The 15,970-nt window shown below is 46.7% G+C and overlaps 1 protein-coding gene across 3 annotated transcripts in view; it reads left to right on the top strand.

The window, feature by feature from the left end:
* Window positions 1-15,970, top strand: part of MSH6 (mutS homolog 6) — a 47,500-nt gene that overhangs the window by 21,142 nt on the left and 10,388 nt on the right. For all 3 annotated transcript variants that reach the window (XM_053243944.1, XM_053243925.1, XM_053243934.1), the window contains exons 5-6: window positions 12,723-12,994; window positions 14,497-14,614. In XM_053243944.1, the coding sequence (XP_053099919.1) occupies window positions 12,723-12,994; window positions 14,497-14,614 (390 nt within the window). The remainder of the gene's footprint in view (window positions 1-12,722; window positions 12,995-14,496; window positions 14,615-15,970) is intronic.

Raw genomic sequence — 15,970 nt, forward strand, 5'->3', positions numbered from 1 at the left:
TACATTTATATACCGCTCTATAGCCGGAGCTCTCTAAGCGGTTTACGATGATTTAGCATATTGCCCCCAACATTCTGGGTACTCATTTTACCGACCTCGGAAGGATGGAAGGCTGAGTCAACCTTGAGCCCCTGGTCAGGATCGAACTTGTAACCTTCTGGTTACAGGGCGGCAGTTTTACCACTGCGCCACCAGGGGCTCTAGGAGACACAATGATGTTCTCCCAGGCCTGGGCAATCCACCATATTCCCACCCAAACTCAAATGGTTCCCAAACGAGTCCCAGTGGTGCCTGTCACCATGCCAAGAGTGGGCTACAAGTTTAGGCACAAAAACTTGCAGTTGTCCATCTTATTGAGTCCCGCACACCATCCCATCCCTAGCTGTGAGAGAGGCTTGTTCAGACTGGCCCCTCTCCCACTGCACAGGCATAATTACAGATCCAGACCCAGATGCAGTGATAGTTCAGCCCGAGACTCACCTGATCCACATGACTTTCCCAGGGGCCTAGGCAGAAGGATCAGGACCAGCCAAATGTCCATTCAAGCACTCCATATGTAATTAATTCGGCCTCCAATGTGCAGATTAACCCTGCACCTGCTGCACATATCTCTGCCAGCATACAAGCAGGTTCAGGGACAGAACCTGGCCCATGCATTCCAATTTTTGGAACAGCTTCTACAAAAACACGGAATCCCTGCCTCTCTCTGGCACAGCCTGCTCCTCCTGTAGTTAATGTTACCATAGCAGCTCCCTGGAACTTGGGGCCACCATCCAGACCTTTAACGATTCACTCTGAATCACACTCATCCGATAGCAAATCTTACCAAATAAAGAGTGACCCAACACAGACTCAGATAAAGAAGAGGGAGAATGGTCTGCTGATGAGCATACAACATCCATAGAACTCCCACCTAAGCTCTTCAAGCATGAGGACTTTGAGATTTTGTTGGCTAAGGTGCACATAACATTGCAAGCGAACCCAGGATCCATATATGCCTCTCCTGGCGTGGTAGACCCTATGGTATCTGAGGTTTTCCTCTCTACCTAACAAACTAAGCCAGTTATTCCTTTCCCCAACCTCTTTCTAGAAATCATATTGGAGGATTGGAACTCCTCTTCAGCCTCAAAAAGCTTGGGCTTTTTTCCTAAACAGTTCTACACTTTACCTCAGGTTATCATATCTAAATTTTCTGTCCTTCTAGTAGATGCACCAGTAGCCTCATTGATATGTGGTTTGGTTTTGGCAAAAGATGGGGAGCAACATTTAAAGGCACCTAAGGATAGAAAGAATGACCTGTTTTTACACAAGTCACATGAAGCTTCTACATTTGCTATAAAGGCATCAGCAGCTACCTTGATTTTGCTACAGTCCTATGTGCCAAGGAGATTTCTAGGGATATGCCTGAAGACTACACCAAAATCAAACAGGGACTTAACAAAAAAGCAAAGGCTGCAGCCTTTATGGTTGATGCCAGTATAGATACCCTGGCGTCAGGCATGGTGCTAGGTGTAGTCTTTGGCTTAAGACCTGGAATGTGGACTCTAAATCCAAGATGAACCTGGCTTCTGTCGCTTGATCCAGTCTTAATAGAGACTAGAGTAAAAAAGAAAGCCATGTTATCATCTAGAAAAGGCAATAGGAGATCCTTCTTTTCTAACCATCCTAATTTTAGTTCCAACAGGAATTTTTTCTTTCGGTCCAGGACAGCAGGGCGGAAGCCCTCCTGGCAGCAGTTGTGGAAATCCAGATCTAGACAGTCTGTCAGACCTGCCCACCCCAACCATTCTTATACTGCCTCCCAATTCCCAAGGCACAACAAGAAACAAAATCTAGCACAGCAATGACTACTATGAAATATCAGTAGAGGGCTGATTTCTCTACTTTCTCCCCACATGGGAAAAAGCCATAGAAGACTGCTGGTTACTAACTACCATTGGAAGTGGTTGTTCTCCCGATTTTTTTCAGGGCATCCCGCAGGATTTTTTCCATCCAATCCCTCCATAGAATCAGTGCCCTTAACAGAAAAATGTTAAGGTGTTTTTTCTGTCTTATTTCTAATGCCAAAGAAAGATGGGCCCAAGAGGGTGGTGTTGGACCTCAAGCACCTCAGCAAGGTTATAAGGAAATGCAAGTTCCATATCGAGACGCTTCATACTGTCATGGAAGCGATACAGCCACAGGACTTCCTGACATAAGTAGATCTCACCAAGGTGTAGCTTCACTTTCTGATTCTGTCAGCCCACCAGCATTTTCTATGCTTCTTTATGATCAGAAACACTGTCAATACAGAGCACTACCCTTCGGTCTCTCCTTACCCTCCAGGGTCTTCACCAAGGTGGTGATGGCCTATACAAGAATCGTGGCCTCCCATGTGTACCCATTTTTGGATAACCTTATCAGGTCTCCTCCTTGCTCCAAAGCCTTATTGGACATTCATCGAACCATTCAGAGTCTGTCCTCATATGGCTTTCTGGCAAACTTAGCAAAAGAGCTCTCTGGTATCTATGCACACAGTCTCATTCACCTGGGAGTAATCATAGACACAGCACAGGGAACTCTGTCCCTCCCCACAGAATGCAAAGATGGGATCTTTCATCAGGCAGAAAATGCCTTGTCCCAGCCCACAGCAGACTTGATGGATCTGGCCCAATACTTGGATCTATGATCTCCTGCCTGGACCCACTACCATGGGCATGTTGGCGCTCCAGGACTCTACAGTGGACTCTACCCTTCCAGGATCAGATCCTGAACAGGGAACACACCCATTTACTTGTCTAGTCCACTCTGCAATTGCTGCAGTGGTGGATCTCAACAGATTTGATCAAGGACTCCCTCTTAAAGAGCCCCACTGTATATAGGTCACCACAGATGCCAGCAACACAGGATGCATCTCCTCAATGACCCAAGGCCAGTGGTCCACCACCCAAGCCCACCGCAGCATAAACTGGCTAGAGCTTCAAGCAAGTGCACCTGGCTCTTCATTTCTATCTCCTTCTGAAAGGTCATCACATACTGGTTTGCACAGACAACACTGCCAAAGTTCATCTGAATCCCCAGGGAGGGACCCGCTCTCAATACCTGATGCAGGAGACAAATACCTTGTCTCCTGCATCAGAAGTGGGCAGAACACCTAGCTTCAATAAAAGCTGAACACCTACTGGAGTAGACAACTCCACAGCAGATTGGCACTGGACCAGTCTGAGTAGAAGCTTCACCCTTGGGTTTTTTTGCCAAATAGTCCATCAGTTTGGACAGTGAGTCCTAGATCCCTTTGCTTCCCCATCCAACAGACAAATCTAGAAGTCTTACTCCAGGTACCTGTGTCCCCTGGTGGAGCAGATGGACTCTCTCACCTTACAGTGGCCACCAGGACTCCTCTACATGTTTCCTCCATTTGCATTGCTTCCCAGAGTGCTGCAAAAGTTCAGACAAGAAGAAAGAGACTTTATACTGGTGGCCCCATTTTGGCCCAGGAGACCCCGGTTCTCTGATCTCATAGAACTAACCACAGCTCCACCCTGGCCTCTACCAGCTTATCAAGACCTACTAGCTCAAGGGCCAATATATCATCTGGAACCAGAGTGGCTTTGGCGTCACGCTTGGAAACTGATCGTACATTTTTAGAACCTAGGGGTTATTCTAAAGTGACCCAGAATACCATTTTAGCCTCTCACCATCCTTTCACAATTTGTACCTACCAAACCACATGGGTAGTCTTTTGGACAATATCTAATCGAGTCAATTCCTTGAACGCTAGCATTGAGCAAGTTCTCTCCTTTCTTCAGTCAGACCTTGAGAAAGGTCTCAAACCCAGTATTCTCAGTAGGCAAACTTCGGTACTCTCTTCAGTATTGCATCACTGTTCCAGGACTTCTCTCGCCTCTCATTTGCAAATTACAAGATTTCTTCAGAGCACATAGAACAGTGCCCCCCCCCTTTCCAACACAGGTTCCCCTCTTGCAAACTAAGTAAGGTCCTAAATGCTTTGACTAAATCACTCCTTGAGCTCAGTGTCTCTTAAACTTCTATCATACAAAATCCTCTTCCTGGTAGCCTTTACTTTGGCCCACCGATTCTTAGAATTGGGTGCTCTCTCTGTTTTCAAGCAGCTTTGTAGCTTCCAACCAGAGTCAGTGGTGCTCAAAACAGATCCCACTTCTGCCCCACAGGTCAACACACATTTCCAAAGGGACCACAGCATCATATTGCCACCTTTCTGCCCTTCACCTAAACATCTATGGGGGAAACTGACACAGGTTAGATGTCCAAAGAGCACTTGGAGTCTGCATCAGATGCACCAAGCTGTTCTGCCAATCGGATTCTCTCTTCGTCGTCTTCCATCTGACATCCCTGGGCAACAGGGATACCAGACACGCCCTAGCTCGCTGAATTAGAGCCTGCATCACTCTTGGCTTACAAATCTCTAGCTCTACATCTGTCTATCAGGACTGCCAATCATTCAACTAGAAGTGCAGTGACCTCCGCAGCCTTTACAGCTAATATGCCCCGACGGAGATCTGCAGAGCGGCCACGTGGTCATCTGTTTTCCCTTCATTAAACATTACAAGCTACATATATTTCAATTGTTGCAAGCAACATTTGGGTACGCAGTTCTTAAACAAGTGGTAGCTTCACAAACCAAGCTTAAACAAATACTTCTCTGGTAGGTCCTGTATTTAAGGATATCCTCCTACACTGGGGGAGAAAGTAATATTGGTAGACTTACAGCAAATGGTTCTTTCTCCCCAGTGTATGGAGGGTAACCAACCCTTGGTTTATGGGTGTGGTAACTTTGTGTTCGGCTTTGTGGCTAACTGGCTACCTTGAGGAACTTTTTTCTTTTCTTTTTCCTGCCTGATACTCCTTATATCTGGATCGTGATCCGTTGAGCCCATAAGTAAATGGGTTCCGTGCCTGCGCAGGCACCTCTCGGGCCAACTAGGTAGCTCCTTGCGACCTGCACGCTAGCTATATAGAGCGGCTGGGCGTCTTCCGTTAGTTTCTGTTTGACCGCCACAGCGTTCAGACCTCGTTTGGGCTCCTCGGTTGTCAGAAACTATTGTGACTTAAAGTGCTTAGACATTGTTCTTGGATTGATTGTTTCGGTAATTTGGACTTTGGACTGTGTTTTGGACGTGACAACTTCTTAACGGACTAACTTTGGCGAAAGATTGGACGGATTCTTGTGTACGGACTGAACTGCAAACGGAAAATGCTTATAAATGGAGATGAAGACTACCTTTAAGCGCTGCGAGAAGTGTCGGGCTAAATTGCCCTCCACTGATCACCACAATCTCTGTCTATTATGTCTTGGGGAGGAGCACAATACAGCAGCCTGCAAAATCTGTTGTGCCTTCTCTAAGCAAACTAGAACCAACCGGGCTTTGCGTCTGAGGGCTGCTTTATATGAGGATGCGCTGCGCCCGTCTACCCCTAGCCCGGAGGCGCCTTCGACATCGACACTGCTTTCGAGATCGGCATCGGGAGCGGAGGGGCACGGAGCTGCCTTGGTGCAGTCTAAAACCGTGTCCTCAGATGCAGCTTTTAAGAGACCCTCAGAGCTCTCTTCTAATGATCGGCAACGCCGGGAAAAGAGGCGCCGGCGGGACGCACCAGAAGTGGTGGCTGCAGTAAACCCTAGCCGAAAGGAACATAAACAAAAGACCCCATCACCTTCATCGGTGCAGGGCTCTGAGAAGGACTGGAGTGCTGAACCGCGGGCATCTAGCCCAGCGGAGGAGAGCAGTCGCGGTCCATCGACATCAAACCCTCCTTCAACATCGAAGTCGTCGGCCCCGAAACCATCGACATCGAGGGAAGAGCGAGGAAGGGATTCCTCGGCATCGAAGCCCTCAGCATCGAAGGCAGCAAAAACACGGGACTCCTCGACATCGAGACCCTCCTCGATATTGAGGGAGCAGTCTCGGCCTCGAAGACGCTGCTCGCTGTCACCGGCTCTTACCCCACAGCAATCTCCATCGACTCCACAACAACTAAGTGGCCAGTGCTCGGATCGCAGTGCAACTTCTGCCCTTAGGAGTTTGATGGAGTCTGGCCCAAATACCCCAGCAGAATCCACTTTCCAGGGATTCCTGAGTACAGGGTTGGGTAGAGAGGAAGATGAGGAGGAGGAGGCAGATGATGGTCTCCCACCACCCAAAACTCTGTCGCTTTCTCCAAGAGTAATGACTGAGAACCTGCTTCAATCACCCCTGGCTGTGGTGCAACCATTGGCGGGTATAGCTGATGGAAGTATACGCCACCCAGCTACGCAGCCTGCACACACTTGTGGTTTTAGACACTCTTTGCCACAAGACTATGCAGAGTATCTGAGATGGAAGGCTATGCAGCCTCAGCAGCCAGTCGAGAGAACTCGTGTATCGCCTGCACTGGATAATGAAAGACTTGCGCAGGGAGCCAAGACTATAATGCCTCTTGGCGCAGGGAGCCAAGACTATAATAAAGAAAAACCCGCTGGAAAGCGGAAAAGAAAGAGCACCCCACCTCCACCAAGCCCATCATCCAGGGGTTCGTCTCCTGCTTCGACACAGAGAGACTTTGAATCGGAGTGCTCAGATTCTGACCAAGGAAGTCGGCGGGTGGAGCCTCCTTCGGAGGTCCCACCACGTCTCTCGAAATCCCCAACAGAGGAACTCAAGGCGTATCATTCTCTGATTAGAGAAATGGCTGAGGCTTTGGGATTGGACCTGCAACTCCCCGAAACAGAGTCTGCTGACCCTGTGTATAATATGATGTTCCATTCCAAATCATCTCACCTTGTCACGCTACCTATAATCCCAGCCATTGCAAAGGCAGCTAAGTCAGCTTGGGACAGTGTACAATCGACAAATCCAACGTCTAAACACATAGAGAACTTATATAGAGTCCATGAAGGAGAAGAGACATACCTGATACGCCTTCCGGACCCGAATTCCATGGTAGTAGATTGCGCATCAACATCAAAGGGCAGCCGCCGCCATACAACACCCTCTGACAAGGAAGGGAGGAAGATAGACGTATTAGGGCGAAGGATATACGCCACATCGAGCCTGGCTATCCGGATCGCTAACTATGCAGCCTGTATGGCTCGGTACACCCATCTGATGTCGGACAACTTACTTCATGATTCTATTTCGATGTCCCCAGACCAGCTGCAAATAAAACTTCATGAAGTATTTGACAAGACGACGTCAGTGACAAAACAACAACTGAGTACGTTTAAACATTTAGCCGAGACGGAGTCAAGGGCCTTGGTGACCGCCGTCAACATGCAGCATCATGCTTGGCTACGCGCAACTTCACTCCAGCTGGATATGAAGGACAGGGTGGAAAATCTGGCCTTCGATGGAAAGGGACTTTTCCATGAAAGCACGGATGCTACTATGGAGACTTTTAAAAAGTCAAGGTTCACGGCTAAGACCTTTATGGTACCTACCTCAGCGGCTAGCTCTCGTCCTTACAGTTATAATAAACAACGGTCGTACCGCTACCAAGATAAGAGAGATTTCAGGAGACAGAATAGGCCCTATCAGCGACCTAGGGGCTTCGGCGGCAATAACGCCAACAAGAACAAAAACCAGAACTCTAGAAACAACAAAGAGGCTGCAAAGCAGTCCTTTTGATTGCTCTGCCAGCCCACTGCATTTAAGACCAATTGCCAGGACCACTGTCATCGGCCCTGTAGTTGCCAGCTCAACCATCAGACTGGCAAGCCATGCTTTAGCATGGCACAACATAACATCGGACCAGTGGGTCCTGAGGATTGTGGAGACAGGTTATGCGATAGAGTTCATCACTCTTCCACCATTCTCAGGCCTACGATTCACAAGGTCGACACCGATATTCGAGGAGGAGGTACAGGCGTTGTTAGGAAAAGGTGCAATTGTTCCAGTGCAGTGGGCGAGGAGGTTGTCCGGATTCTACTCCCGCTACTTTCAAATTCCCAAGCAGGATACTGGCAATCATGGACTTAAGAGGTCTAAACAACTTTGGGCCCGGAAGTTCAGGATGACAACGTTGCAGGAGATTCTGCCCTTCTTAGATCAAGAGGAGTGGGCGGCAACGTTAGATCTGAAGGACGCATATTTCTATGTGGGCATCCAAGAAAACCCCCAAAAGTACCTCCACTTTACTGTGGGGGAGGTAATATACCAGTATGCTGTTCTACCTTTCGGATTGTCGATGGCTCCGAGAGTGTTTACCAAGGTAGTAGCAGTAATAATTGCTCACCTTCGAACTCAAGGCCTAGTGATCTATCCGTATTTGGACGACTGGCTCCTGGTGAGCAAGGACAGAATGTTGCTGGAAACACAGATACAGGTGATGCTGAATCTTCTCCAGGACTTAGGACTCAACATAAATTGGAAGAAGACGAATTTAACTCCAAGAAAGCAGCTGAACTTCATAGGAGCTGTCCTAGACATGGAGCAACGACGTGCATTCCTACCAAGGGACAGGTACTTCCAGATAAAATCTCTGGTGGAGCAATTCCTGGCCAATCCCGTTCAAAGAGCAAGGAGGGTCCAGAGACTACTAGGCCTGATGGCCTCTTGCAACACTACTGTTTGTTATACGAGGCTTCGAATGAGGCCCTGCAGCGTTGCTATTTGGACCGTTTCTGACCCAATATAGACAGCCAGAACATGCTGCTGCACCTTACCAGGAAGGTACTAGTGTCGCTACAATGGTGGTTAGACGAGGGACATCTCTTACGGGGTGTGCCATTCCGTCCTCTGCTTCCAACAGCATGGGTCACGACCGATGCTTCCCTACAGGGATGGGGAGCACACTGCGGCCCCGAATGCATTCAGGGACAGTGGACACCTCAACAAGCCCTGAGGCATATCAACTACCTAGAGCTGTTGGCTGCATTTTTGGCACTGAGGGCCTTCGAACCACAACTGAGGGGTTCTGTTATGCAGGTGCACCTGGACAACACTACAGCTATAGCCTATCTGAACAAACAAGGAGGGATGGTTTCACCAACGCTTTGCACCTTGTCCATGAGATTGTGGGACTGGTGCATCAAGCATGCCATTTATCCGATGGCGATACACATTCGGGGTGTAGACAACCAACTAGCGGATGCTCTCAGTTGGAACACTCAAACCAACCAGAGACACGAGTGGGGAATCAAACAGGTGTATGTCAGACAAGTTTTCGATCACTGGGGGACACCGTCGGTGGATGTGTTCGCCACGGAGGAGAACAAGAAATGCAAGAGATACTGTTCTCGTGCGGGAATAGGTGCAGGGTCTCTAGGAGACGCATTTCAATACGATTGGAGCAGGGGGCTTCTTTACCTGTTCCCACCAATGCCACTCCTCAATCGAGTGTTAGCGCAGGTCCTGAGGGACATGTCGGACTGCATTCTAATAGCCCCTTGGTGGCCACATCAGGCATGGTTTGCTTTGCTGCTGCGCCTATGCAGAGGGAACCATTACTGTCTTCCACCAATGGCCGATCTTCTACAGAGATCAGGAGGGAGAATTTTGCACCCGGAAATCCGGACGCTAAAGCTAACAGCATGGAGAATAAACTTTTAAAATCCATTCTGTTAAACAGTAGGCGAAAGCCAACAAGGCACAGTTACTTATGTAAATGGAAAAGATTTAAAATGTTTGCAAGGGAAAATAAGTTCGTGGCAGAACTGGCGTCAGTGCGCCAAGTTTTGCTGTATCTAACAAGTCTGAAGGTAAAGGGCCTTGCAAACGAATCTTTAAAGGTGCATCTGGCGGCACTGTCCTCGAGACTTCCTGGTTGGGATGGTAAATCGGTGTTTACCCATCCAGAATGTAAACGATTCATGAAGGGACTAAATAATCAGTATCCCCCACTGCGGAAACCATTAGAGCAGTGGAGTTTGTCATTGGTTCTATCTGCATTGATGGAACAACTGTTTAAGCCACTACATGACACTAGCTTGCGATTGTTAACGCTTAAAACTGCATTCCTGATAGCTATAACCACAGTTAAAAGGGTGGGTGAATTGACTGCTTTGAGAGTGGACAAGCCTTACACCCAATTCTACCCACATAAGGTTGTTATGAGGCTAGACCCAAGTTTCTGCCCAAAAGTAGTCACGGACTTCCATTTAAATCAGGAAATAGTCTTGCCAACTTTTTTTTAAGGATCCACAAATAGCACTGGAGAAGGCACGACACGCGCTAGATGTGCGTAGGTCCTTGTTGTACTATTTGAGAGAGACTAGACAATACAGAAGGACAAGTAAACTGTTTGTGGCCTATAAAGGAAAGTTTAAAGGGCAGGCAGTGTCTCGACAGCGTTTAGCGCACTGGTTAGTAGAACTGATCCTGCTGACGTATAAGCTGCAGGGTGTAACACCACCCAAAACAATACGGGCTCACTCTACTAGAGCTTACTCAACTTCTGCTGCTCATCTTTCTGGCATAAAGATGGACGACATCTGCTTGGCTGCAACGTGGTCATCACAGCAGCCTTTTATAAAGCATTATGCAGTGGACTTGCGCATGGCGCGCCAGGCGGAATATGGGCGAAGTGTCTTAAAAAGGGTGTTGCCTTAGTGGACATCCTTCTGCTCCCACCACCAAGGAGGGTAAGCTTGCTAATCACCCATTTACTTATGGGCTCAACGGATCACGATCCAGATAAACAGGTTGCTTACCTGTAACAGGTGATCTGGTAGTGATCCGTTGAGTCCATAAGACCCGCCCAGAAGCCAACCCCACTGCAGAAGTATGGACATTAAGTAGAACATCTGGTGACAGATTGCACGGAAGAGGCGGTCTGCACAGAGAACTAACGGAAGACGCCCAGCCGCTCTATATAGCTAGCGTGCAGCAGCACGTGCAGGTGGGCGGTTGGGCGTCGCGAGGAGCTACCTAGTCGGCCCGAGAGGTGCCTGCGCAGGCGCAGAACCCATTTACTTATGGACTCAACGGATCACTACCCGATCACCTGTTACAGGTAAGCAACCTGTTTTTATGTGCTGTTTCATCATACTCTGGTTGTAATACTCTTCAGTTTCAACTAAGTTGCATGTTATACCTTGTTGATGGTTATCTGTTCTACTGTTCATTATTCTAGTGTTTTCTCTCTGAGCCTCCCTTCTTGGCAGTACGTTAGCCCGTCCTGGACTGGGAGATGCCTGCATGTGTCCAGGTTATGATGACACTCAATCTGATTGGAATTGGTCTTGTCTAATGGAAGCAGGAGGGGAATATAATGTACATTTAAGATAACCTCAGTACACTGGGAGAAATAACCTTTGATGATAAGGCTAGCAATGTTACTTTTGTCATAAGGGCAATAAAAGAGAGAGAAACAAACAGGTGGGTAAATATTGGAGATGTGAGTTTTCTTGAAAATTTTGAATAGGAAAATTTCCCCATGCAAATTTCACTGTCATTTGCATAAAAAAGCTTTTTTCTTGTCTATAGGAAGCTCTCACTTCCCCCCCCTCCCCCAATGCTCCTGATTCCCTAAATATATTATTTGATTTTGCATGTGTTTGGTTTATTTACAGTCAAAATTTTTCCACTGTATCTCTAAAGTTTTTCAAGCAGCTGAGTAGTTGAAGTACTTGATGACAGTGAGGGAGATCAATGAAGATACTTCCTGTGCCTTAATTGTTATACTAAAAATCAAGTTTTATCCGGAAATAATTTTTCATTGGAATACTCACTAAACTAAATCAATAATACATATGTACCCTCTTGTACACTTCTGGGTATAATCCCTAAAGAACATTAATTACATAGCTGAATATTGCACTGGCATCCATTCATTGTCACACACTAATTTCATAAAACGGCGCTGGACATATGGACTAGCATTGCACACACGTGTGGCATTGTGAGTTTCAGACTAATGCTGTGCTGCCACTTGAGCAGGAGAAGGGTCAACATTTGTCACTCTTTCTTTCCTCCGATGCCCACTGTGAGTCACCAAAATATGAGTCAAAACTTTGATGCACAGTGGGTTTCAGAGGGAAGGGGGAGTATGGCAAAAAATGCCCCTTCCCCTGCTCAAGTGACAACATAGTGATAGTCTGGAACTCACACTGCCATATATGTGCGATGCTAGTCTGGATGTCAGAAATCTTTTTTTGTGAGGTGGGGAGAATCAAATACAGCATGATAAACTTTCCAGGAAAACTTTCAACCTCACATCTCTAGATAAATTTGATCGTAAAGCAAAACATTTCTTCCTTCTCTCTGTATACATACTTGCACATTTGATTCAAATGACAAAATGGACCCTGGCTCACAGAAGCTGGCAATAGAATAAATGCTTTGGTTTTTCATGATAGGCCTTTCTTACATAAAAGTGCTAGTATGCAACCACAATCTATATGTAAGCATTTAAAAACTGGCCCGAGTTCTAGATATGCTGACAGTTTGGCATTAGCATTATATTTTACTTTTCTTTAGAAACTTAAGGCTTCCTTTTTAAGGCTGATGTGAATTTAAATTTCTCCCTAGTTTCTCTGGTTGTCTTCATTAGCTAATTGTAGTTGAACGTAGCAATACATGGTACAATCTAATCTTCGAATTAGTCTTCCTGTGTGTGGGACAGGACTATTTTATTTTATGTATTTTTACATTTTTGACCCACACTTCCTCCGTGGAGCTCAGAGTGCCTGAAGTAACTGGTAATCTGCCCACCTCCAATATGCTAGCCTTCACAAGAAGGAAGCAGAGCAGCTAACTCACAGGGATTTTCTTTTGGTTTCATAGATGTCTTGCTGTGCCTCGCACGCTATAGTCAGGAATGCGATGGACCATTGTGCCGACCTGAAATTGTGCTGCCGGAGAAGAACACTCCACCCTTTCTGGAGCTCAGACGTTCATGCCATCCATGCATTACGAAAACTTTATTCAGCGATGACTTCATCCCTAACGATATCCTGATAGGTCCTCTAGGTGAAATGACAGACTCCCAGATGAAGGCTTGCTGTGTTCTAGTGACTGGCCCAAACATGGGAGGAAAATCTACACTCCTGAGACAGGTGATTATAGAACAAGACACTTGGTCTGGCAGCTCAACTAAGCTGCAATGTGGTGCATGGAGGGATATTTATATACTGTGGTGGTGCTATACTGCAAGATTGAAATGTGACCTCCCTCCCTTGTGTGGAAGCATGGAAATGCATAGAAATGTGCTGCTTCCACACAGACAGGGATACAAAGGATATAAGATCACCCAGATCAGTCCACTTGCTATGATGGAGCACTGTGGGATCTAAGTGCAGGGGTTCTTAATGGGTGGGTCCGGGTGCTCTGATAATCTTTGCGGCCTTGAATTTAATCTGCTTCCTTGTAAGCCAGAATAACACTTCTGAAAATAACTATCCAGAGTACTTATTCTCTCCCCACCCACCCCAAATTTTTACTGGAGCCTTATGAAAATGGGATGAGTCCATGGGTAATACTTGAGGATTTGAGGGGTCTGTAGATGCAAAATGGTTTAAGAATTTCTGGACTAGAACTGGGATTTAAAAAATAAAACAAAACATGTTTAATCACTTTTCTTGAAGAATGAGGATTGAGTTGTAGAGAACATTATGTGAGCAGCAAGTAACTAATTAATAAAATTAGGATTAATATAGTTCTACATTGAATGTATTTTGTTGTACGCCACTGGGATAATTTTCTGAAGGATGTTAGAAATGTTCTAAACGAAATGGCAGAATAACCTAACTGCTTCCTACTCTCCAACCCTGAGGACTAGAAACTTATTTTTAAAAACCCTTAGTGTTCCATCTAACAAATGCTGCATTTCCTGACCAACATCATGGCTATTTCTAAATCCTCTGCTGATACCCATCAGAGTTTCTGATGGAGAAATGACAGAGAGTAGAGCTGCTATCTCCATTTCTGACGGAGAGGAAAGCTGGTCTTGTGGTAGCAAGCATGACTTGTCCCCTTAGCTAAGCAGGATCTGCCCTAGTTGCATATGAATGGGAGACTAGATGTGTGAGCACTGTAAGATATTCCCCTCAGGGGATGGAGGCGCTCTGAGAAGAGCTTCTAGGTTCCAGGTTCCCTCCCTGGCGGCATCTCCAAGATAGGGCTGAGAGAGATTCCTGCCTGCAACTTTTGGAGAAGCCACTGCCAGTCTGTGTAGACAATCTTGAACTAGATGGACCTATGGTCTGACTCAGTATATGGCAGCTTCCTATGTTCTATACATCTTTGAGAGTGGTTCTGTTACTCAAAATGGAATTACTCAGTATTTAAGGGTTAGAAGTATACCAGCTGTTAATACAACCTCTTTTTAGATATATATTGGGGAGGCAGGAATTTCACTCCCAGTAGTGGCAAATCAAGGCCAGTCTATCCCTTTCAAGGTAATCGTGTGTACTGGCCTCCACTACAGAGAACTTCATTTCAGTGGGACTACAATTGGGAGAGGTGATGGAAGAGATGACCTTGCTGTTGTTGATAAACTTGAGCAGTAAAAGGAAGTGACCAGAATTCTCTAATGACTGTTGGCTTTGTTGCTTTGCAGGCTGGCCTCTCAGTGGTAATGGCCCAGCTGGGATGCTATGTTCCTGCTGAATCTTTCAGGTTTACTCCTGTTGACAGAGTATTTACCAGACTAGGGGCTTCGGATAGAATTATGTCAGGTAAGTGCCCCCTGCCCAAATGCTAAAGCTGAGCAGATGTCGTAAGAGGACGCGTGCCAACACAATTATATGTACTAGTTTTGATGATTGAATCTTGTTCTGTTCCACCAGATTGAATTTGAACTGAAAGGGTTGTCCTCCTGAACCTAGAAAGGGCTAATCAGTTAAATTTCTGCTCTTGTTTGTCAGAGAACAGAAAGGGATGGGTGGTGCACACATACTCTTTGTGCAAGTGTTTGGTGGCTGAAAAATACTTTAAAGGAACCTGTATTCTCAGTTGCTGGGGCCAAGGACATTGTGATGGGTTCTCCCCCTCACGTGCTCCTAGGCAGGACTATGTAAATTAGCTTCAAGAACAGAAGCCTTTAGAGCCTGGTGGGGATAACCCTGCCCCCAGCTCTCTCAGTCCTGCCTAGCTCCAGGCAGACTGACTTTTCTTTCCTCAGATATTATTCTTACTGATAATCCTTAATTTGTTCTAACCTAATTATTTCTAATCTATACCTTTATAAAATCTTTTAAAGAACAAACCAAAAAACCCACCACCCTTCATTTTCCTCAGTGTTCCCCCTCTCACTTTCGACTTTACGTTTCTTGTGACTTTCCCCTGTCATGGAGCACACAGGGAAAGAGAGAAGGATTTGCGTGCCAACAGGGGAAGGGCAGAGCGGTTTTCCAAGGGCCGTGAGAATGCCCGTATCTCCTCCTCCTACCGCGTTGATGCCAGCTGCTTTAGAGCTGCCTGGCGAGGCACTCCAGGAAGCTGCAGTGACGCTCCCACCTTCAGGCTGTGAGATTCGCAGCCGCACGGCTGAAAACACTCCGGGGGAGCGCAGAGAAGGTGCACATTCAATAGCTCCCATTCCAACCTCCATGCTCACCACCAGATTACTGTGGGCAGCAGCAGCACCTCCAGCAATGCCACCACCACCGGGAGCTGAGGGTGTGGGCAACTGGATCGGACTCATCTCAGTCAGCCTCGATATCAGCCATGCAACATGAGGCCTGAGATGGCAGCCATGGTGAAAATGGCACGAACATGCCCAGCACTTCAAGAGGACCGCAGAAAGCAGCCTCAGGCAGCAGACCAGGGACAACAAGGAGTGCTGGTGAGATCTCTCTTTGTTTAGAGTACAGACACACACCCCAGGCAGGTCCCTCTAAGTCATTTCCTGGCCTCCCCAAATCAGTCCCTCCAGAATGGCAGGCATGGTTCAAAAATGCCATTACTGACACAGTTCACCAACTCACGCTTCATAAAAAAAGTAAAAAATCTAAAAAGCATAGACGGATCTCCTCATTTGAGGAATCTACATCCTCAAAATCAGCTAGCCCATCTCCTACAAAATCAAATAA

This window comes from Hemicordylus capensis, chromosome 1 (assembly GCF_027244095.1).
Source record: "Hemicordylus capensis ecotype Gifberg chromosome 1, rHemCap1.1.pri, whole genome shotgun sequence".
In the NCBI taxonomy this organism is placed as follows: domain Eukaryota; kingdom Metazoa; phylum Chordata; class Lepidosauria; order Squamata; family Cordylidae; genus Hemicordylus; species Hemicordylus capensis.